At 38.4% G+C, this 26,110-nt stretch overlaps 1 protein-coding gene across 1 annotated transcript in view; it reads right to left on the reverse strand.

Moving 5' to 3' along the window:
• Positions 1–26,110, reverse strand: part of Glurib (Glutamate receptor IB) — a 537,924-nt gene that overhangs the window by 34,307 nt on the left and 477,507 nt on the right. The window contains exons 5-7 of the mRNA XM_076789508.1: positions 8,398–8,530; positions 6,159–6,279; positions 4,698–4,862 (exon numbers count right to left, since the gene is read on the reverse strand). Of these exons, the coding sequence (XP_076645623.1) occupies positions 4,698–4,862; positions 6,159–6,279; positions 8,398–8,530 (419 nt within the window). The remainder of the gene's footprint in view (positions 1–4,697; positions 4,863–6,158; positions 6,280–8,397; positions 8,531–26,110) is intronic.

Consider the following 26,110-nt stretch of genomic DNA (forward strand, 5'->3'; position numbering starts at 1 on the left):
CCTCGTTATATGAAGGGGGCATGCACCTAAGAGGTAGAAAAGTGAGCTTGACTGAGAATTTTTCTTATTTCAACATATGGTTACATTGAAAAATCATATCGTGCATAAGCTATGTCATACTTTTATCTACAAAATACTACATTCCCGTTCAAAAATATTCAATAGAATTGGGGTTGGCAACCATGAGACGGTTATGACGGTTTATGTGACGGTTTTTCAAAACTGTAATCATCATATCTCAAAAACTACTGGACCAATTTCTTTGAAATTTCTTACACCCATACTTGACACAATTATCTAGTTTTTGTCATAGGCTTTTATTTCTAAATATCATAGTTTTTTCTTAATAAATAAAAGACTATCATAGATTTCGCACGAAGAATGACTTTTATGTTCAAATGTCCGCCATTTTGTACGAACTGGGAAAAACCGAAATCGTCTATCACAAGTACTAGTTTTTTTGTTTACTTTAAGGAGAATTTTTCCTTTCTTGATTCGGATAAAAAATAACGGAGGTGCAATGGTTATTACAAACGCTGTCCTTTGAAAAAGCGTTTCATAAATATTCTATTCGAATATTCTATTGGATATTTTTTAATGAAAATTTAGTATTTTGAAGATAACAGTGTAACACAACTTATGTACCAAATGTTTTTTCAATATAACCATTTGTTGAAATAAAAACAATTCTCAGAGTCAAGCCCACTTTTCGACCTCATAGGTGTATGACCCCCTACATGTAACAGGGATAATTAAATCGTATTTGTTTTTTAACAAATAGGAATGTTTTTGTCCATGCAAATCGTATACTTTTTCGTAAAATTTGTGGAACGCTTAAAGACGTATTCCTTTTTCGCTTCTCCTATAACGTGACGCTCCTAAATACACAGTCACTATACAACATCGCTTGGGCTACTCGGCAGTGCTGGAGGCCGTCCTGCATTTGCAGTCATAACATGTAACACAACAGGGGCAGTGTGTATGGCTGAATCTCTCTAGTTTGTGTGTGCTTACTGTCAATTGTTAGTCATGAACGCAATCATCGCGAGGTTTATTCTCCTATCCGTATTTCGAGTTGCCGTTTGCATTGAGTCTTCATTCAGAGCTGTATTATTGCCCCCCTGATTACGGCACCTTTTCTATAGAAATATAATCAGAGGCAGTCCATTGCAAGCATTTTCTTTCGTGTGTAAATAAATGAACCAGTCTTCAGGTTTTAATATCAACTCATTTAGAAAATTGACGAGACATGCTCTCCTAAGTAACCATTGTTTCCACCATCTTTTTCGAGATCTATATTTTATTTTCTTCTATTATTATACAACGTCTGCACAGTAGTTGCAACAATTCATGTGTTTCGAACGTATTATTATAGAAGTAAAAAAATTATTATTTAAATTTCATTAGTTGTGTAAATTTCATTAGTTAGTTGAGTTTTACAAATACATGTAATCCAAATTCTGAGATGACGAATTGAATTCATTGAGACAGCAGCACAGACTTAAGATCATTACACACATCTTGTGGACTTTTCTGTCTAGGCCTCGGGAGGCTCTAAGAGCCCCCATTCCATTTCGATGTCACGCCCACTGTTACCGACAGTTTACGGATTTAGGCGTATTAGCAAGAACTGAATACTCTGTATACTTCATTTTTACTACGGGTGCTTAACGTGATTTGGATTCTACACATATACAGGGTGGGCCATGTAGGTGTGAGGTTTTTGCTATAGCTCCGCCTCTGGGCGGACTAATGTTTTTGGATTGGTTGGTGTCCACTCTTTATTATATGCCATTTTTCACCGTTCTTCCTCTTTTGGTTGCCACGGAGCCTTGGACGGTTCAACGTCGTGGGTTTGTGTACGACACCTATCGTGATACGGGCTATTCGTTGGTGACATTGGAGTCATTGGATGTCTTGGAGTCGTTCCATCAAGGAACACGATTTTAAAAAGAGATACCTACAAAATTTCAAAATCGGCTCAAATCTGGCTCTTTGAGACAGGTACTGCTCGAGGCGGACATCGAACAGTAAGAAATCGGGAAAACATTCACAGGGTAAGACAAACTGTGGAAGCCAGCCCCAATCCCCCCTGTCATTTTCCACTCATTACGTAGATTTTTAAGATTTTGAAGTGGCCTACTAATATGGCATTATACAGGGTGTCCCAAAAATGTCGTACTTCCTTGAAAGGGGTGATTCCTCAGGCCATATGATATACATTTTTCCGTCACGAAAATATTCTCTACATATGTCGGATGCATACAGAAAAATGGTTAGAGTTAATACAACTTACGATTAGCAAAAGATGACTCGCTTGAGAAAGGTCACTCCACTTTGGATACACTCTCGTTTGTAATTTTTAAAAATGAATAAATACTTATGATTTCTTGTTATTTTCACAAGTGACTTGCCCCGATTTAATTGACGATGAATTAACTGGACTGGACTACTGAACCTGAAGACTTCTTCTTTGGTCTCAAGCTGAATACTCCCAAAAATGTGCTATTGTCTCATGATTCTCCGTAATCATTCTTCCTAGGAAGTCACGTTACTTCACCATGGCTAGGTTTTAATTTCAGCGGATGTTGATTAAGCTGAGGTCTTCGATTGAGACATTGGCAATTCTTTTAAGAAGTCAGTGGTCATCTAGTTGCTTATCGATTTGTTTGTTTGAATCTTTACTCATCTTACTGCTTCCATCATTGTCGTCACTTAGTCTCTTCAAGCTGGTCAGTGCGGATGGTCCTTTCTCGTAACGGTGACTATTCCTATACCCTTCGTCGGTCGTGTCTCATTGCTTAAAGGATACGTGTCTTCGGCATCGGCTCCGGTGGAACTCTTGGGCTTCCATTATTTACGCTTACTAATCTATGGATTATTGTGTTTCTTTTTCGGTGAGTGACCATTCGGTGTTTCGATAGTCTTATAATTACTTAATGAGTCTTGAAGTTTGAATTCTGAGTTTGATCTCTAAAAGGATTTCTGGTTTCTTGAACAAAATTTAAACTGAATAACATTGGTAGTGTTCAACTTTTCAAAATTCAATCTCAAAGCTACTCAATAAACTACGGAAATTAAATTCTTAAATCTGACGCCTTTAACGTATGATTATAATATTTTCTTAAAATAACGGTTAACATTTCATTCATTGTTGTCTCTCGCGTAACATCGTCGGAAAAATTTAATTAACGATTAATTATTATTAGTGACTAAATCACGGGGCGTGGCACACGACCATGTCATGGTGACCATTGTATTAGCATGTGATGCGGTGGGAGCCATGGTGTTGGCGTGACTTACGATAGCGGAAATCACTGTAGCCTCACCTGAACGTAGCGACGTGTGCCTTGCCCATTCGATGGTGTGTGAGCGCGGAATGCAGGGAACATACCACTACGTTTCACCAGCATGTACTTTTTGAATCACCCCCCCCCCCCCCCCCCAATGTAGTGGTTTAATCGCGTCAGTAAACATACACGATGTGTATGTACAACGTATCAAACGCCTCGTCGGCCCGTAAGGTAAAAGACTAGGTGTATCTTCGCGTTAACAGTGCAGTAGCTTTATCGATGGAATGTAGTGTTCATTGCGCCATGCAAAACTGATTTTGCAATGTCCGAATCTGTAATAATAGTCAGGGCCCCTATTCGCGTGTTACGGTGAGAATTCGCAGAATTAAATCGGTTTAATGTGGAAGTTTTCAAATATGCAAACGGTAGAAAAGCCTGCCTTTTAGAATTGCGATAAACGGAATGTCGCATTGCACCTTGAAATAACTGCCCCTGATTACACGCAGCCGGTGCGGCTGCCCTTGAATACTCGTAGTCATTGCTTCCCCTTTAGAATTACGTATAAAGGAATTAAAGTGCACGTGAGTTTCCCAAATCGAATTTAATAAATTATCGTCGCGACAATGCACTGCTCGCGTTTGTATCGAGATATTTATTATTTTGTAGATTAGCGTTGCGAAAGAATGATTCGGCTTGGCTCCCTCCTCACAAATTCCATTGTGTTTCCATTTAGAGTTGCGTAAAAGGAAACAAAATTGCACGGCAGTAGCACCGTTTTGAATCAAATAAATTAGCGTCGCGATAGATAATGCACAAAAGTTGCGTTGCGCAAAATTGGACAATCAACTTGGCATATGTATCTTTCTTCTTATTTTTGTATTCTTTTTTTATGCGTTAACCCAAGATTAAGTCCGCTTCGGATATTTCGTCCCTTCTCGTTGGCAAGCGAAATAAAATGGCGGTCTATGACAATGAATTAATTCTAATCGACAGTTGTTTAACCGGGTGCAATACGAAGATAATATTTGGGTGGGGTGAAGTGCCACGAAAAATATGTTTAAAAAAATTGTCGAGGCAAAAACTTGTGTTAGACAGCGGTTGATGATGGTTCGCAGTGAAGCCTCGGATAGGTGGTTTCCATGGTGAGGTGGTTGTACAGGGTGACAGACATTAACCGAGGCAAAGAAAAGTTATTGGGCGGAGGGTAGGGGTGGTGGTGCGGGGGTAATATCTTGCCGGGGAGTTTCGAAGAGAAGAGGAGATGATTCTGTCGGCGAAGTTCGCAGGAAAGTGACGGGGTAGGGGAGACAATTTCGCCGAGGAAAATTTTGCGGATGGAAGGGAGAGACAGTTTCTGTGGGAAAATTTCGTGAGGAAAAAGAAGCGAACGAGGGGCATACGTACGGAAATAGATTCGCGACCCGCTCCTTGGGTCGTCGCCGAGTCTCGACGATGCCAACCGGCCAAGAAATCTTTGACGTACGGTCGAGTGGTGTCTACGATGCGAAAACCAGTGATGTTGATGGCCCCGTACTCGATCACCTCGCTCTCCCATCGGTCGTCCATTATCTGATTACACGAAAACAGCGTGCTTGTACTGCCACGGAAAAGGGCAACATAAGAAAAGCATTGGCAGTACTTCAACGTGTTCGAGTACTTCCACTCGGACGCCCGCAGAAACGAATGGAGCGAGTGGTAGTTTACGGATGCCATAACGCTTCCACGAGTGCCAAAAACATTCCCTTATCGAAGGTTTATCCGGAGATTAGGCGGTTTATCTCTCGATCTCGATCCGCGTGAATCGTGCAACTTTTTCAGAAACGTTGATTTCGATCGCATGCTAGCTCCAGCCAGAGTTGGGCATTATTTCGAGAAAAGATTATTTAAATAACGATTCGAATAAAAGATACTTTATCTTTATTCGTTATTCGAAGGTGCGAATAAAAAAAGTATCTTTATTCGTCGAGAATTTATCCGACGAATAAAGATAGTTTTTTTTTTATTGGGAGCCGATTTATTCAAACTTCGAATAATTTTTTCATCTTTTACCCGTATCTTTGACAGTGACAGATAAACGGCATACAATGTAAGCAGATGGGAATCACGCAGGAATGAAAGTTTAAACTTTTACATTTTTTAATATACTTTCATGAAATTGTGACGAGTGAATTGAGGGGCTTTTCCTGATGAAAATGAGTCCAAATTCGAGTGTGATCGAACAGTCGAACATTTTCGTCGGGATAAGCTCTACAACTTATTCGTATAAAAAATATAGAAGTTTAAATTGCCAATAATTCTCGATTCTCCATCTGCTTACATTTTACGCTGTTGGTCGGTTGCTGGTATTTATAGTTCGGAGCTCGAAGAGTCGTGAGATATCGGTTTGAAACAACTACCAATCCAATTACAAAACTTCTGTATTTATCGTTAATTTTTTATGGAACTTGCGCCAACTAATTCATGGGATTCTTCTGATTAAAATTCGAAATAAGGAATGGAAATATTTTTAAATTGTGTTTATTAAAACAATATAATAGGTTTCACGTTCAACCCGAAAGTTTATTGATTATCAGTGGACTATAAAAAAACTTTTAAAAACTATAACAAATTTTAATAGCTTTTTTCTTGTCCTAAAGTGTAGGTGCCTCCTGATTACAGCATCTCCATCAATCGAGCAGCTGTTAACAATTTTATACGTGTTGAAATACTTAGATGAACGCGTATAAGTATTGTTCGTATACAATGCTTCGAGTATAGTCGAACGTTTCTAATTGTCCCGAAGGTTCTTGGATCACTGTACAAAAGACAAACGTGTCGTCGATATCGATCGAGTTCAGGAATTTCATTCACTCGAAGAGCACTTACCAGACCACTCAGCAAATAGTGATACGTTCGTTTTCCCAGAGTGACGTCCCTCACGTGGTTCACTACGATATCCTTTGCCATGTCGGTAGGACAGTCGAGGACCACGTACTTGTTACTCCATCTACAAGCAATAAAAATTCATTTTTCAGAAAATATTTACTAAACCAATCATTTCTCGATAGAAACAACTCGATTAATCACTCGATTAACTCCCTACCACAGTCAGACATACATACACGCGACATCCAGAATTTAGTCGTTTACTTCGTTGTTTGAAGGCATAGTACACATATTTAGACAGTTCATAACTCTTCCTTCTGCTAAATTATTACGATATTTCATAAAAGTGGTACGTTGCACTTTATAAAATATTGTAACAGCGAAGGCAAGCAGCGAAATAAATGGTAGTGGCAAACGTCTTAATAATATAATTATTCGACTGTGGATCTTTATGCATATAGGGTGTGTGTGCAAATTTTCGAAATACAAGAGAGTGTTTATATGATAAAAAATTAATAGAATTTCTAGTTTAGTTTTGTTGGAATGAATTTTTCAAACGGACCTAGAAACGATGTCGCCGGATGAAGAGATCACAAGCGCCCACCAATCAAATTGAATTTGCAATCGAACGGCCTTACTGCAAATTCAATTTGGTTTGGGGGCACATTTGACCTCCTTATCCGGCTACACACTTTTTGTCTTGATTCAATGTTTAAAGAGTGACGTATGAAATTGCATAAGTATCCGCAGAGTCTAATCGATTTTATGTATTTGAAAAGACAAAGAAGTAAATGTAGCACTTAATAAACACTCAATTATTTACATTCACTCCTACCTTGAAACTTTCGGTGATCGTCGATGTAAAAATATTTGTCAATCAATCGTCAAAAGATTTTAGTCACGCTCGACCACACGCTTGTGTGACGTTTTAGCCAAAATGCGACTTGCGGTGACAATTTGCAATGGTTACATTTTGTTTTCGGTAACTACAATGTTCATTCTATTCGGGCTCATTGTCAGTGCTGGTTGTCGATTACCTGGGTCATGGAAACGCGTAGCCGGTGGTAAATTGCAGCCGAGATATGCGGTGACCACTCGTGTCCCCACAAAAGCGTGATCCGTCAGACTATACGAACGGCGACAGAACTCACCAGCCGAAAAAGAATCGTTATACTATGGTGTCGAAGCATATCGGAGACGCTTTAGCGGAAACGTTCTATTATCGCGCTGACCCCCCCCCCCCCCCAATTTGAATAATAATATACACATACACTTTTCTCATTTCATCTTTCGTCGAATTTTTAGCCCCCTCCCCCGTAGGGATCGTGCATGATGAGGAGACAAATATTTTTGCATTTCAACACTATAGTTGATATATTTTTGCTAGACATTACAGCCAGGCATTGGGTAATTGTACATAAAAAAATAAGAAAAATTTCGGTATAACATTTTTTTCATCCGAATCTTCGTTTTCGAGAAAATCGAGTTTGAAAATTGTTAGAAAATTAGACAGGAATCGTTTTACGCGTCTGACCATGGCCAACCTATTCTACTTCCTGCGTATACTAAAGAGCACGTGAACGTGATTGATATTTAAACTTGATTTTCTCGAAAATGTGGCGTCAAACAAAATAATTTCAATCCTTTTTTTCGTTTTGGTTTTTCATGTAGAATCACCCCCTGCTCGCTTATAGTGCGCTTTCCGGCCCACTCTGTATATGTATATCATTAGACTTTCGGTTTTATGTATTTATGACAAGAATACGCACAGTAGATTCAAAAAGTATTTCATCACAACATTTCCGATTCCGAAAAATTGTCACAAATAGTACAACCATAAGCCAGTACTCATTTTAATGCTTGAAGCCTCAACTTGCATAAATCGGTATTCAATTTCCTCTAATTAAATTTTTACATGATGTGGCAGATGAGAAACTAAAGGACCCATTTTTCCTAAAAAAAATTCTATACATTGGAACCACTATAAAAACATTAAAAAAAATTTTCGTGAGTCAATGTTCCACCGATTTGAAGATTGAAGAATTTTTTCACTGTTTTGTGGAACAAAAACGAGGGTCAAGGTTCTTCGTGTAAAACCGTCTTATACTACTGTATCAGAGGTATGCAGTATAAATTGATTACATAAATTAAGTAATCGTACAAATTACTTGACCCATAATATTTAGAATTCTTCTTGACAATTAACTAAGAATGACTCGAAGTAATTGCTTTCACTTACCGATTAAGCTCTTCCAAGCTACGCAGAAAATCAATCGCCTCGGACATGTTCTGTATTCGTTTGACGGTTTCCACCTGAAACGACTCGTTCCCTGGTTTCAGCCCTTGGTATATCTGCTGTAGCCTGAGCAAACCTGCAACAAAGATGAAATTTCCTGTCAACGTGTCCTGTCCTGAATTCGAAAATGCCCGATACCCATGAAGGCATTTACGCGGTTCACCGCTTGCCATTATGTATGTATGTGTTATAGAATATGTATACATATTCGGGAATCTACACACGCACGATCGGTGCTGCCCGACGTGGCCGCAATTCATTGGCAGAGTATGTTTGGGCTGCGGTTCTCTCAACGAGACTGAAACATTACGCGGCGATTGTAGTGGATTCTTCTTCTAGTTTCAACAATATGAATTATTCATCACTCAAATCTAGTGTTGCAAACCATTGAACATGCACGTAGATAATGCGTCGTTTGGCCGTGCGGTCATCGTTAATTATCCCAAATGAGAATATAATAATGAAATTCAAAGTACTAATTGTATTGTTTTACGGTGTCCACATAAATCATGGTGAGCTATGATAGTTGATTGACTGGGGAACATGAAATTCACTTACCAAGTATTCGAAAATATTGTAAATTAAAAATTAGTGTACAGTAGAACTCCTGTATAACGCGATAAAAAACTGTTCAAAAAGATGATATATAGATTGTGACCGATCTGGTGATACAAGCCGCAAAGAGGTGGATCTACAGAAGAAATTAAGTCGAAAAGAAAGTATAATGTTTTTTCGCTTAAGGTTTCATTCTCGAGAAAATTGAGCGAATACGCGTGCTATTAGATAGGAATCGGCTGGTGCATCTGTTCATGACCGACCAATTGTACTTCTTGCTAATACTAGAGCACGCGTGACCAACGCGCATTCAAACTCATTTTTCTCGAAAATGAAACCAGCATATGGCGATGCCCCTACTCGTTAAAAATGCTTAAAATCGCTCAACTTTAAACACGCGTAACTTTTGAACCAAAGAATTCCTCGCATTAAAATTTCGATTTTTGACATTGTCTCGTCAAGATTTGCAGGATTATATTAACAAAGTTAAAAAATGTTGGTCCCCGCAAGGTGAAGTTTTAACCTTTATTTCGATTTATTGTGCCTATTTATTCCAAAAATCCAGGAAACGCGTCCAGCTATGTATACACCACAAACGCATAGAGTTCCGCACCCTACCGATCGCTAATTATCCCAGAAGGATATACCGAGCGTCCCATAGAACCATATCGCATTGTCCATCAGCATCCGCCACAGACCTTAGTCCTTTTACCGCGGTATTCGAACGTCTTTTCAATTCCGATCAATTCTGCCTGGTTTGTCGTCGAGTACAATGGACACGATATTAAACGCTTCCCTGTTTGTCGATCGAATCGCACCGACTAACCGGACAATTGCGAATTCGGGTTCGGAGGATTGTCGGATTCGCAGCCGCGTGTGCGAAAACCTAATGCAAAAGGGTATAAATTGAAAAGTCAGGAATGAAAGGACGGACAACGGCGGCTCGATCGTGGTAAAAAAAAGTGGGGGGAGGCATAGAGGGGTGGAGGAGGGTCTATGGCGTTGGGAAAGTCAACAGGGTGGGAGTTGGGTACGTTTGGTGCTGTCGTCATGCTTTTTTGCGGCGCCATGCGTGAAACTGATGGCCGAGTTAACGAGCGGCGCGCACGTGTAAGCCCAGTGGCGTGTCATAAAAGAGCTTGCATTTCAACGAGCGCTACCACAGCTTTTCGAGAACATCACCCATCGCGTCACGGGGTTTTCTTTCTGGCTGTTTCTTGTGGCAACAACGCCTCGCTTCAACATCCACTCGACCGATCCCGGGAACGTCGTGAACCCTTCGAGTTTCCGGCGTGCATTACCGCTCCACCTGGTTTTGTCCGCACGCAGCTGACTGCCGGTGAATGTTCATGATTAGTTTTCTATAGTTTTGCATAACGCCCGGCTCGCGTAATTTTCCACGCGATGACTACGATGAAGAAGCGCGACTACTCTTCCGGGGAACAACCAATGACATCTCTGTGAGAGGGTGAGTCGACGAATAAACTGGGATACTCGAGCAAATGAGTAGACCCAATGACGAAGAAGTTTTGTTTTGCATTGTTAAACGTTTCTGTTGAACGACACTTAACCCTTAGCACTCGAATGGCGATTCTAAGGCGCCACTAAAAATTGCTGTATCATTATTCAAAATATTTTTTACATTATTAAATGTGTTTGTAAAAGTAAATTGCACCATTTTCGTATATATAACATGAAAAAAAAAATATTCAGAAGGGACATATTCTAGGTCAGAAGAAATGTTTCGTTTTGGAATTAAAATAGCTTCGAGTACAAAGGGTTAACGGGATACATCCTAAATTAATGATTCTTCAGTATACAGTGTCTACTCGATAATTGTCCAAAACACAGGTCTGCTTATCGGGACAATTATTGTCGGGTTATGAATGAGACACTGTATTAGAATGATTGTTTAGAGTGACTGTGGACGCGACATCGAGGAACCAACGTGTTTGGGTCCGGCGTGAAAGGCAGTCTGTTTGGGCCGAAGTGTGAAAGAAGAGTGTTTGGGTCTCGGTGACAAGAGTAAAGTGTTTAGGGGCGTACGTGACTGTCTGGGTTTTCCGAATGGATGTGAAACTGATAGAGAGAGAATGAGAGTGTGAGAGAGGAAGAATGAAAGTGGGCCTGGGATAAAAGGGACGAATGCGAGGGATGTTGTGACAGTCGGTAGAGAGTCAGTAGAGAGAGTGTCAATAGGTATAGAGTCAGTAGAGAGAGTGTCAGTCGGTAGAGTGTCAGTAGAGCGAGAGTTAGAGAAGCGAGAGTCGCGAGCGTTATTAAAGTGTTTAGTATCGAGTTGTCATTAAGTATCGAGTTGTCGAAAGAGTATAATGGACTATAGTGAAATCGGTATGAGATCAATCCACCCGATACGTCACACCTAAGACGTAGGAGTTTCTCTTAAAATATTCCTACATTATCGACTAGAAGATACTATTCTTTGATCCACTGCTGAACGTAGAAAAGGACAGCGAAGCTCGAGGGCCTTGGTGGCTGAGAAGCGTAAACATAATAAGGATCGGTTATGTCCGTGTGAGGCTATGTATAATCCAATAACAAAACTTCTTTATTTTTCATTATTTTTTCATGAGACTTTCACCAATATGTTTGTGGAATTTTTCTGATTAAAATGATACCAAACATGACATCATTCGGATCATATTTAAACTAGTTTTCCGTTAATATAATTGTAAGGGGAAGTAGCTTTCATCGTTCGTTGCACAAGTAAATATCATCGAAATTATATCATATTTGCTGTTATTTTCATTAGAAAAATGCTACGAGTATATTGGTGAAAGTCCCATAAAAAAAATAACGAAAAATAAAGAATTTTTTTTACTGGATTAGTAGTGGTCTCCTGGTCTCACGCCGCATATCCAACCCGCATTATGTTTACACTCCTCGATGACCAATGCTTCTCAAGCTTTGGGGCCCCTCACGGGGTATACCCAGCGGTAGTTCTGGGACAATTAAAGGCTTGATATTTGGAACATTTATCGTGTAGAGACTGTATACAGTGCCAAACGAAAGTAATGGCGTTGCCCGGATGTTCATATAAAATTCATATATTCATAATAATATATGATAATATAATTACATAATACATAATATAATTCATATAAAAACAAAATATTTATTTTTTCAAATATAACTTTTTGATCTCTAAGTTTAAATATACCGTGAGTCATGAATTTCAAAACGGTGAGCATGATAGAGGAAAATTATAAAATACACATAAAGGAAACAGAAGTATTGGCACACTTTCCCGTTCAATATTAACAAGTAAATTAACATGGTACGGTTAAGTGACTCATCCTGCATAAGTGAATCATTTTCCGTTACGAACGAATGGTAACAGTCGCCTAAATTGAAGAGATGTCTGGTGGAACCCTATACACGTCTCGTCAGAGCCGAAAGGGTCAAAGGCTAGTTGTCCAAGTGCACTTGAACGTCCGTGAGTTATCCAGCTCAAAAAATGGCGCGTGTGAAGCAACGTCGCGTCGCTCGCAACAGGATCACGTAGATACGGGCTCGTTATGACTCTGCACACCGAGTTCCGTATACTCGGTACACGGATCCGCTTCGGATCCCTTCATCCCCGTATCAAGCCGCGAACATGATCGCGACGAGTTGACTTTGAAGCGTCAACGTTCGTTTGTAAAACAACGCGAGCGTGTACGCAGTCCGGAATCCATTTAATCAGTCGAACGAAATGCTTTTGTTTATATAAGGCAGGCTCAGGGTGAAATCATGCGAGTAGGTAGCGTGTCATCTTGAAGACCTTTCATGAGGTTCTGGTTGTTGACAGTAATGTACCCTATGTAGTTAGTGGATTTTCTTGTTGCTATTCCTTCTTTCGAAGGAGATATTAATGTTGGAAATAATATGAAGGTAGAAAAATAAGAGCGAGTCGAACAGCCGTCTGTTCTATATTCTCTATCGAATAAAATTTCTTTTAAGTTATATTTCTACATACAGTGAAATCCCGTTGTAAGTCAGTGTAAGCCTCGCGTTTAAAAGTCACTGGAACTACCCACACCACCGCGGGGTATATCCCGTGAGGGGCCGAAGCTCGAGAGCCGCCGCCACCAACGAGTATAACATAGCAAGGTCGAAAATATCGGTGTGAGACGAGAAGACCACTACTAATCGAACAACAAAACTTCATTATTTTTTATTATTTTTTTATGAGACTTCCTCCAATATATTTGTGGAATTTGTCTGATTAAAGTGATACCAAATACGATATCATTTGGATCATATTTACACTCATTTTCCGTTGATAAAATTATAATGGAAAGTAAATTTCGCCGCTCATTACACAAGTAAATATCATCGGAATTATATCATATTTCGTTTCATTTTAATTAGAAAAATGCCATTAATATGTTGGTGAAAATCTCATAAAAATATAAAGAAGTTTTGCAATTGAATTAGTAGTGGTCTGCTGGTCACACACCGATATAGCCGACCGTGTTATGTTACACTCCTCGGTGGCGACGGCTCTCGAGCTTCGCTGTCCGTTTCTACGTGCAACATTGTATCAGAGAAAGACATTTTCTCAGCCTTTTTGTCACTATCCGTCTATATGTCACAGGTTTATGACATATAGACGGATAGTGACATTTACGTTTTCAGCGTGCACTGTGTATTTCAAATGCAACGTTCAGCGACAACCTCAGATTTCGTCTAAATGTCACTCGCCAGAACCGCGCAACTGACTTATATCGGGAATTCACTGTATACACGGCGTGGCCCGTACAACCGGAAAGGAGATGATTCTATATATATTAAAATAAGTCCAAAAAACGGAATAACATTTTTTCGTTTGAAGCTTCGTTTTCGAGAAAATCGAGTTTAAAAATCCATCGGGTTCGCGTGCTTTAGTACATGCAGGGAGTAGAATTGGTTGGCCATGATCAGACGCGTTAGCCGTTTCCTATCTAATAGCACGTGTATTTGCTGCGATTACAAAATCGGTTTTTTCGAAAACGAGGCGTAAAACGAATAAATGTTATTCGTTTCTTTCGACTTGTTTTTACATGTAGAATCATTCACTGCCCGGTTGTACCTCTCGTCCGGTCACACCCTGTAGATTAATGCACAATAGCACAAAAATTCGAAAAATATCATAAGTGACCACGCACGTAAAATACCATTTTATGGTTATGAAAATGGATAAATCCGTTTTGTTCTCCTCTTGGAATGAAATTTTATAATATATTATATAATATTTTATATTTTATAATATATTTTTTTATATATATCAATGAATAAACATCAATAACTACAGAGTATGTTTGAAATCAGCGAATATCTCTGCTATTAAATAGAAATCGGCTGATGCGTCTATTCATAACCTACCGATTCTATTTCCAGCAGATATTATGCATACGAACCCTGCTAATCTTAATATTGTGCTTCTCGAAAACGAGGCGTCAAACAAAAAATAAAGTTATTCCTTTTTTTTCGTCTGGTTTCTGCATGTAGAATCGACAGTCGGCCACTTGTACCATGATTTCGAAGTCGCCTTGTATAATATTTCTGTAGAAGTAATGTAAAATGGTCGCTTCGAGTGCTTCACAGATCCAGCATTAATGGCTTCGTAATTATTTTTAGGTGATCGTGATTAAGAAAATGTCCGCGCGTACTATGTACCATAGCTAGAAAGTAATCGTACGAAAATGGGTTAAAAAGATCGGTGCACAATGTTTCACGTGAGACTTTCTTCCGAGGAAAGTTGCAGTGAAATCGGCGGTTGTCTCTTCGGTGTGCTCCCTGTAAGCGTGCCCGCGTTGAATAATTGATCATTTATAGCCGGGGTTGGAATTGGTTTCACGACGGATTGCTCCGCCGCCACGTTTTATTTCACGGGCCTCGGCTGTGTGAATTTGAACCTTTAAAGGATTTCATCGGGCGAGCACCGGTTTGTTATACCGAAATGCATTATATGTAGATCGTTGGTTAAAATAAAAGGGGGGAGGGGGCAGGGCGCAGCAACGTTAATTTCGTTCGATCGTGTGGGAATGAGGCTGGAGTAGTCTGCCGGAGATTGAATTAAAAAGAGGGCTGATCCCATTCTCGAAACTCGGGCTTTTGTAAATATTCGCGCCCGAGAGTAAATCTGCCGAGTTGTTTTGTGGGGACGCGTGTACCGGCGCAATGAATGGGATAGAGATTTATTGAATGTCTGGAACCGCGTTCTGCTGTGCGAAAATTTTCTGTACATTGAGCGGAATTTAAATAATATTGATATAGTGCTGGCGCATACGGGGATTTAGTTTTTACGTAAATTTTGAGCTGCGATCGAGTACAAGCAAACATTGCTCATCATAAATTACTCGTACCTTGTGCTTTTTTAAATGATTTTCTCAACCGACCATTTGCGGATCAGAATATTCTAAAATATGGGGAATACAGTGTTTACTTTATATATGTCCTAAATGTCTAGTCGATAAAAGTCCCAGAACTATCCCCACTGCCGCGGAGTATACCCCTGTACTTTCCTCGAGAAGTTGAATAAAAAAATAATATATGAAAACTTTTTTGAAATAGGAGCAAACGATTTGAGTTTTTTTAAGATGTTGGAAGAATTTGTTTAACAATTCATAGACAAAGATAGTTTATATTATTATTTCATTTCTCCACTTAACTAATTTTTTAATTTTATTTCACAAAACTAAACTATTTCTAGCTCGCGTCAGTTGTTGAAAAATAATTAAATACTTCAAGATTCACTTGGTACAGCATTATAAAGTAAAAAAGATCACACAAGTGTTCAACAAAATTATCTCCGTAATTTATTCTGGAACTACATTCGAGCTTTAGAAGTATAAATTACTCGAAACATATTTGTTATGAATTTGAAGTGATTAAGCAAATTTTGATTTGCATATTCATAACGCATGAATATTCTCATCAATTTATTTTGATAAAGTTACTAAATAAAGTTACCCTCCATTAAGGATTTAGCTAATTTTCCTGAAGCATGATCATAGTTGTGTAAACTACAAGCACATACACTATTTCAAAAATTAAAATTTAATTGTAAATTTTACCAATATTCTACCAAAATATAAGAAATCTAAAAGTGTTAATTAATATAAAACATTGATCCAAGAATATGAGAAAAATTCATCATTTACAACAATACCAAGAATTATAACGTAGCAAATATACAAATAACATAAATATTTATAGAACTTTAAATTAGACAGAATACATTTTTACCATATTTAACGATATGCCAAGACCTAGGGATATAGAAATCTTATTATCGCAGAATGCGACATCTTAAACAGAGAAGTACAAACATAGTTGTACTTTGTATTTTGTGTCTCTCCACATAGCATTCGAAAGTGGATTATTAAAACGTTTAAAAATTGATAATTTAATCGAGTAAAATCGAAAATATACGAAAAAATGGCACAGACATAATTGATGAGGAAAGTTCCATAAAAAAAAAATAGCAGCATTTTATTTTCTTCCAGGGAAACGCAAACGGACTTCTTGCAGAACTCAATAATTTTTTATCGGGAACTATATTTTCACCGTGTCCATAAATCCGTGGAGCGAATCCGACATGATTCATGCGGGAACCTCGACAAGAATTCTGCGGACGCCGCGCCGGTGGTGGTCGGTGTGTCGTGAAACTCAGGATTGATCGTTGCAATGATTACGAGCTGGCTAATTAGCGGCGCGTTGTCAGGGTGGCCGTCAACGCGGGACATAGAAAGTCGAGCGACGTCAATTCTGAATGTTCACAGGCTTTATTGACATCGCCGACTAAGCCGGTGAGATCACACGGCAACACGCCTCCTGCCCGGATACGTCGATATAATGTCACGGATCGTGTTCCGTTCGCCTTTGGCAGAAGGTATACGTATATATTCACTGTCTGTTCGTTAACTCTATGATAGTTTGAAAAACAAAAGAATTCGTTACGCCATCACGAACACGTTCCGTGCTGCGTGCATTGCCACACACACATATGTTCAATATATGCATATCATTTCCTAGTATGTTTAAAACTCAAAAATATTAGGTTGTTTCAAAAGTGCATGTTTCATATTGTTAGATGATACACACACAAACGACTCATTGATTTGTTCGTTAAATTGTTGCCTAAGATTTCTCTTGCTTAACCATGCTATTTGCTTTCTGAAAACACTGAATTTGCATTGTGTAGAATTGATAATTGGAGTATAAGATCATCATTTAGTCAAGGTTTAGGCATCTTTGCTATTTTTGGGAGAAAGCTCTTCCTTAATGCGTTTAACACTTTGACTGCCAAACTAGAAACCTCAAAAATTCCATAAAAGCAAAGTACTGCTGGTGGAGGGCACAGCGTTCATTAGAAGAATGCAGAGTTAAGACAACCACCGAATCACTATTGTGCTGTATTTAACCCTCCCCAAATTTTATTCCGATATAAGAAGAGGCCTCGGGATCGCCTTTCGTCGTATTTGAGACAACGGTACCTACGCGGCTTTGCTATGTGGAGAATGTGCGAGAGGCTCGAATGTAGCGACCAACTATATGTATAGTAGTCGAGCAGTGATGCAATACTTCAGCCATATCTTTCGTTGGAAAAGGATAGACTATGGCATACTCGCTCGTTCCGAGACTAAGCGGTGTCGAACGAACAACTTCAAAAGAAGAAGAAGGGATAGCGATTTTCTTATTTCGAAATAAATAGCGTCGTCTTATATCGGAATGAAATTGTACATGTCGACGGTCGCTCGAGCTTATCCCCACCGTTACCGTGACGGTCACGAATCACTCCGGCATAGCATAAGAAGGGTTAATAAATTATTACGTGGCAAATCATGCAATTGCTCTATCATCCAAGCTCCCACGAAGAGTGCAAAGGGGTTAACAGTTTGGTCCTCTGAGCCGGATATTTCCGGGAATTTTGTGGAAAATTCCCTCGGGCGTGCCCGTTGTACACAAGTGGATTGCAATCATTGTGTTGTTCATCGTCAATTTGGCTGCCGCTTCAACAGGCACAATGGACGTGCATGCACAAATCTGTTTGAAATTATTATACTGAAAAAACTTCTCAGATAGCAGAATGGAAATTAAAGAACGTATCGAATCGACTAACTCCTCAATAATCACAGTAGAGAGAAAATCGACGAAATAATGCAAGACATTGGTTTTCAAAAGTTCTTTTGTTTTTGTTGTTTGTCATTCAATGGTTTTAAGTCCAATCATTAAGGAAAATATTAAATAGATAAATTTAAGCGCCGACCAGACACTCCAAGGACGCTGACGTTCTACAGTTCTATGCCAATGAAGATTCTCTTACTTTTGCATTCTTTAAACTGAAACTAATTCTTTCAAGGTGACTTCAAGGTCATGGTACGTAGGTCGTTGAACTCATCTTGACGCCGAATACCACATCGCGTTATATAAAAGTACATCTTAATATGCAAAAACATGGGATGACCTTGAAAAGACCGTTAAATAACCTTCACAGGATTTTTTTGATCAGCATCAGATGCATGCCTTAAGACCATGTACATCCTACTTAGTCATTTTTTCTTACTTTCAAAAGTAGCTGAAATAATTCAACTGCTCGAGTTAAAATGAACACTCTCTATAAAAAGAAGTAAACTTTATAAAAATAGTGTATTTTATAAAAGACTCTTTATAAAAGAATATATTTAATATATTTTGTGAACTGCATGCGCATGATGGAGTGTCGCGTCGTTCGGACATCGTTTATTAGAAACATAAGTTATCCAAAACCAGCAGTTTGCTCCGCGAACCGCGTTCTTTCATATTTCTAATTCCCCATAAACGTTCAAGAGCTCCGTGAAATTTAAACTCTCTCTCACAGCCAACAAGTTTACCACTAAGAAATTAAACTCGCCATTAATTGGCCAAGTATTTTCGCTGGTCCGGCAAATCCGTTCGGCCCCGAGACGTCGCTTCCATTCGCTTGATATAAGTGCGCTTTACCCGGTGGCTGGTTCTAATTCTATTTTTCGTCCAATTATTAGAGGACGCAGCTGAAAGCATATTACGGTAAAAGGAGACATTTGTCGAGCGCACGTGTCCGCGGAGACCAGCGACGACGCAATAATAGACAAATTAGTCGAAGGAAGTATCTGCTGTGGAATTTCATTTCGCGGCAGCCTTTGAAATCCCGCCCGCGCTTCCAATTCGAAAATACTTGTTGGATCGAATTCTCCTCTTCCATCTCTATCTCTATCTTTCTCTCTACCTCTTGTTCACTTACTTTCACCAGCGAAGTTATTTCTCCAAAGTGAAGTCATCCCATTCCAGGCGTCTTCTGTAGCTGATTTCGTCGTTGTTTCTCCGAGCGGCCGAGCCGTTCGATTGCAATTACTAGATTGATATAATGAAAACGAGTGTCTCAAGCATCTGCCTCGGACCGCTGATCAGCGCAGTTTACGAGGCAACGTCCGTCTGGATAATCGCTCTCCGGACTCCGGAACGAATGTTTAAGCGGAACTTCGGCCACAAATGGAAAGCCCGCACGCTCCGTTGCCTCTCCCGTCCCCCGTTAATCATGCTCGGCTTGGTCTTTGTTTATGCCCGAAGTAGTGGAAGCTGATTAGAAGGGCAGCTTTTTGCGATTGGCTTTTCTGATACAAATTATGATCGAACCCATGGAACACGCCGCCTCCCTCGAGATCTTGTTTCCTTAACCGACGGTATTCGATTAACATGAAAAACAGAACCTCCTTCTGTTTTTATGAACTGTTTTCGATGCGATAATACCTTGAAAACGGGGAATTCTTCGGAGGCATTCTAACTGGAAATTTGAAAGTTTGACAATTTTTCTTTTAACACGTTGAATGCCACTTCACTCATATGTGGGTGACGGAATTATTTGTGCAGGTTTTGAAATGAATTTTTACGTTGATATATTCATTGTACTAAACTTGATTAGGATCTGTAACATGCAAGAAAATTGGAGGATTACTCAGTATCATACATTTAATTTTTATTTCATTAAATTACTTACTTTGATTTTATGGAACTTTTGGGGTTTCTAGATTGGCGATCGAAGTGTTAAATGATTACTGTTATTTATTCGTACTGTTTATCCAGATAATTCATAGTTCAAAGCTTGTTCAGTATTTCTCTCATGAAACTTTTTTAATACCCGCTCTAGAATTGCCACTTTCTTCCCATAAAACTTTTATCATACAAATTCTAAAATATCAGGAGAATACATATTTAAAACATTTCCAAGAGTAACATTTCTTTGAAAAATTCCGTAGGTACAAATATTTTCTAACACGAAACATATAAATTCATACAGAGTTTTTAAAAATAAAAAAGATAACTGTTCATTTCGGTCTCTAACATTAACTGTATTTCATACCAAGTGGAAGATCATATTTTTTTAAATAAATCAAGATACATAACAAGAAATATGTAGAAAGTAAAGCCGCCACTTTATTTTTGCAAACTCATAAATTATTTCTATCATTTAATTATTTCATCAGGTCTAAAGAATCCAAAATGAAATAATCTATTGAATGACAGGTACCGTGTACAGGGTGTGGCCGGACAGGTGGTATCACAGGACTGATTCTACATGTAAAAATAAGTCGAAGAAAAATAATAACATTTTCTCGTTTCACATCTCGTTTTCGAGAAAATCGAGTTGGAAATTGCAGTGAATGCGCGTGCTATTAGATAAGAATCATCTGACGCGTCTGGTCATGACCAACCAATTCTACTTTCTGTATATACTATAGCGAAACCGACGGATCTTCAAATTCGACTTTCTCGAAAACGAAACGTCAAACGAAACAATGTTGTTCCTTTTTTCGACTTATTTTTGCATGTAGAATCATCCCCTGCCCGGTTGTACCGCCTGTTCGGCCACACCCTGTATTTTACCGTCAGTAAAAATCAGATTAACTTAAAGTCTCCGGAAAATATAGATAGTAACTCGAGTAATCTGTTAAAGAGCAGGTGCTGTATATTTATCGAAAAATTAAATATTCGTTTGAAGTCTCTCGAAAATAATGCCAAAGTTTCGTCGCCAACGGCGTCGCACCTCTTTTGCGAGTGGGACGTCCGCCGTCGCGACGCGCGACGGTCCGTTTTTATTTTTATCGTCGACGAGACAATCGCGCGTAACAAGTACACCGAGCACTCTCCGACATGTGAATTCAACGATCAACGATCCACGTGGATGGCTCGAGGGATCATATATGGCACGTCAGTTCCGGTATGCGAACAATCCTGTCTGTCGCCTCATACGGTAGGCCTGCGGTTTCTCGTGGCGTGTACTTTGAGACGGAAATGCCATCGCGACTGCCGGAAACTACCACCGAAATAGATGATGCTGCCGAGCACCGCGTGATAGTCCCTGCCATCGACTGCCGTCTGATTCTATCTGCGGTAAGCCTTGTTGATACGGTTTAAAGGGGAAGACGTCGTGTCAAGCCAGACAGTGCTCGACCGTGAAAGTGGCCGCCGAGGATGCAAAACGCTGAACCTTCCTCAGTAGATAGTGGATTTTCACGAAAAATAAGAATTCCTTACAATAATTGCAAGAAACAGTAGCCATGTAGAAGACTCTCTTTTTTTTTGATAATCCTAATAAATTGAAAATATTCTAGTAGACTCAAAAAAATTCATGGATCATTTCTGGCGAAGGCAATTTTTCTTTATACTGCTAATTCAAGGAACTCGGGAGGATAAATTTTGTTTTTGAAGTGAAGTTTCATCTTTTACACACGCGAAGAAAATATTTCGATTACAACTACGAATTCAGTTGGTATTTATAGATATTACCCTCCTCAAAAAAATTAAAGGATCACCTCTTCGAACCCGAGAAATTGTGTCAATTTCAGATGATCATAACTCCGGCAAAAATTGTTGTGTCGATATCGTGCAACAATCATTTGAAAGCGTGAAGTCTCTCCTTTCAGATTCTTTATCAAACTTTTAGATATGTTGCTTTTTAATACAGTTACAGTATTATAAAGAAGACCTTGGTAGTTACAAAAAATTTTGTTCAACTTCCTGACATCACATGGGGTGAGATAAATTTTCTTGATAAATGGCGTTACCATAATTTGAAAGCGCCGGCTTTCCTGTGCAAAATATCTGGTTTGTCGAATATTATGCGATCTTTTTTTGTTCGAGTTATTCAACATTGAAGTAAGTATTGTCCTTTTAACTTGAACTGGCTCTAGAAAGCGAAAAAATCAACGTAAAATCTTGTGCAAAAAAGCAATAGAAAGAGCATTTCTTTCCTTTGAAGGCACTTCTTTTGTTTTTTTTTTCAATTTAATTTACATTTCGATGTATTAGATCAGAATATCATTCTCTTGGATGTCCCGTCTACATATACAATTTTGTTCCAATATAAGACGAAAGACTCTTCTTCTTCTTCATCCGATATACGACGAAAGCCCGAGCCATTGCCTTATATCGAATGAAAACTCTAGTGAAATATCGGCGTGGGTTAGAAATAAGTCCGGCACAGGCCTAGAACTCGCAAGAGTTCGAGGGTCAAAATCATTCAACGAAGAAGCATGTACATTCTCATCTGTCTTTTGCTTTTGATAATGGATGTAAAAAAAAAGTTTATTTTGTATACAAATCTGCAGCCGCCTAGTCATCAGTGAGAAATGTATTAAATATTTCGCAAGTAATGTTAATACTAGACCCAGGATACTGATGTATTCACATTATGTACTAATGTGTTAAAGACAAGGAAAGGATTAACCGGAATTTGTAGTATATTTATTTTACTTTCATGACGAGAATGTAACGAGAAGACACACACTTGCCGTTAATCAGAAATTTTAATATGATGTCGAGTAATGGTTCGAAGGTAGCTGAAATTTTGACGTACAGCTGTAAGAATTAAATAGCGTTTTATAATGGAAATTGTCCACCGTGAAAGGTTTTCGCAGCAAGAATTTACGTCGAAAACAATTTCCGCGCGATCTTGTAAGTCAAGTAAAATTTTCGCGTGATAGCCTTCGTTCGAGTAAAATTTCCCCGCCAACATTAAAGAAGAATGGAGTTTTTCTTCGCGACTGTTCGTTCAGAACGGTTCTCTGTTCCTGCATATTTTCACTCCACTTCACTGACTGCGTCGTAGCTGAAGCCCATAATGAATTAGATTGTTTCCAGGGTCGATTTTAAAAATATTCCGACTTAGAACGCTGGCTCTCAAGTCATTTTATTGTTTAACTGTGTTACATATTTCATAGAATTAGCACAGTATTGTTCATTCGCGTATGCTGAATAGTTAGTTCGCATACGTTTTACAAAATATTCTGCGTTCGGATGCTGAATTCAAAACAAAGTCTGCTATGGAAATTGATGTTATTGTTACGGCTATATGTGAAAAAGCCAATATCCCCTAACGTTTTCATTTAGAGATTATGAAGTGGTAAAACTCATTCTCCTTATTGTTAGTCTCAGAAGTATAGCAATTTCTATGTGTCTTATTTTGTAGAAAATATACATGTACAGATCACTTCAAATTTTAGTGCAGGTTATAAACTACCTTGTATAACTACATGCAAATTTTTTAATATTCATTCTATAATCACCCCAATAATCTCATTTTTACTTCTAAAAATCGCTATCCTTCGAAGTGTAATCATTAGCAGAAGTTTCGAACGTGTGTAATTGTTAAATGTTGTGAAGTGCAAATATATATTAAAAATATATATAAAAAAAATAAAAATAAATTTACAGAATACGAAGATATTACTCTAAATGAAAGTCTCAAAAGCCAATCAATTTATTTGAACCGTAGCGACTTATCTGTTAATAAATCTGTTCTTCTGAACCTTTATACGCACTGGTATTTTTTCACAGCTAACAACAAGTTCTGAAAGACTTAATTATCTCAATTTTCATGCTCGGGAGCTAACAGTGGTTGGCTTCTGAGCCCACCATATAGATGTTCAACGTAACCCATTTCACTGTTAGGAATTCATTGATCGACAAATTCGCTCTTTCGATGCCTCGACCTCGTAAACTTTTCATCAATTATTGGTTTTCGCCGTTATTTCTGTTCCCGTTGTTAATAGGGGGCACTCGAAAACTTTGATAACGCGTACTTCCGTTGGCGCAGTTCGATTTTCTGCTTAGACTCTGTTGTGTGTTTATTAAACTACAGAAACGTAGGAAATTTTAATCGTCTGGAGTGTCTTGTTTATTAAAACTCTGCAGGCAACTCTGGGCCCTGGCCTGTATGGCCGTTAGCTCGTGTAATGTACCAATATTGTTCTCGGATGTAATGAGATTAATTCTGTGTTTGAAGTGTTCGCGTGAATCTCGACCACTCTGGATTCTAAGTAGGCGGCTGGTTTTCGTGCTCATTGTCTCCGAAACGAGGTAGAAGCTACCCAGTTCCATTAACGACTGGCGTACGTCTAATTTGATGATTATGAACAAGAATTAGTTATGCATATAGCCCAAACTTCGAGGGATATCTTCGCCACACGAATATAAATCAGTGGTTCTTAAGCTTGATTGTCTGGCGGCACACTTAAATCATTAAACGAAATTCACGGCACTCACGGCACATTATTACTATTATTATTATTATTTGATTTTTACAGTTAGTAAAGATATGAAGGATGATACGTATTTGGCTTTTTAATAATTTTGATGTAAACAGTTCAAAATTTCGCTGCACCCTTGTGGCATACTTGCGGAACCCAGTTTGAGAACCACTGATATAAACGATGGCCGATAAGGAAAATGTTTAGAATTTTTTAATAAAACGTTAAACAACCTATATTTGACAATTATTCTGCAAGATTTTTTAGTCTCAACCCCCAGAATTGTGTCACTTGTTGGGAAAATGATCTGGAAAAAATTTGAAGAAAATTTTGAGAAAATTTCGAATTTTTAAAATCTGGACATAAATAAACGTTATGATATATCGTTGAATTTGTCTCCTATTTCTCTTTAAGGATACATACATAGCATAAATAGTTGTTGATAGAAAAAACATCCATGACCTTGAAAACTTGAAAAAATGACCTTAAAAGAAATGTTTCTTTCCCGTCATTATATTCACTCTCTTATATACTACAACTTTTCTTTGAAGAGTTTCTACATATATACACATAACTGAATAAATTCATTAATACGCTCCAATCTACAAAGGAAAAACAGTTCTAAGATCGAGAAAAAGATGTTATTATGGATATTATGTAAATTACGAAAACAGGTGACATCAAACTATTTCGTCGAAAATTTTAAAATTTTATGCGCTTCGGGTTCCCATGATCCAATCGACTCCATATTTTTTCATGATCACTTTCTCAACCAGTGTCACAATTCTGGGGGGGGGGGGGGACTAAAAAAATTGTTCGATAAAAAATTAAGGTTAACCCTAATGACCATATAATATTTCTTTCTTATTTAGACCCGTAGAATATACTGGCAAAGTTTGACACCTTAAACCTGGGACACCCTGTATGAACAATGACGAATAATCTCATCTCCAGTTCTGCTAAATGTAGGATATTTGTAATTTTCAAACATTAATACTTTAAACAAAAGTCATAAAGATTCAGCATAGTTAGACTTTCATTTACAAATTGATTGCTCTTCTTGTTCGATGTTTTTTGTCACATCGACAGTCATTGTCATTAGCGACGGTACCTAGTGGATCTTACTGCATTTTGCTGAATATGTTATGTGGTCCTGTGAAGCATGTCTAGTTGTTCTTCTGTTTTATATGTATAATAGTATAATATGTGGTCGGTCGTTAATGTCTGATTTTGGCATATTAATTGCTTTAAATCAAGTTTGTAAACTTTTGGAAGTGTTTCTAATCATTTGATCGTCCACTGTAGATGATCAAAGTAAAATGGAACTGAATGTGTACGAATATTACAACTACAGGGTCTGCCATTTAGAAGTGTTATTTTAATTGATAAAATACGTTGTTTTTTACAATTATTGAAATATTTTGATTCAGGTGCTAAGCATAAAGTCTGCCATAAATCATGGAATACAACATCTTCCGAGTGAGTCGTCTAGGCTAAATTTACAGACGGCCATTCGTTTAAGAAAATTTTTCATAACGATTTCGCGAAATTGCGACTGGATTTCGCTA

This window comes from Halictus rubicundus, chromosome 6 (assembly GCF_050948215.1).
Source record: "Halictus rubicundus isolate RS-2024b chromosome 6, iyHalRubi1_principal, whole genome shotgun sequence".
Classification (NCBI taxonomy): Eukaryota; Metazoa; Arthropoda; class Insecta; order Hymenoptera; family Halictidae; genus Halictus; species Halictus rubicundus.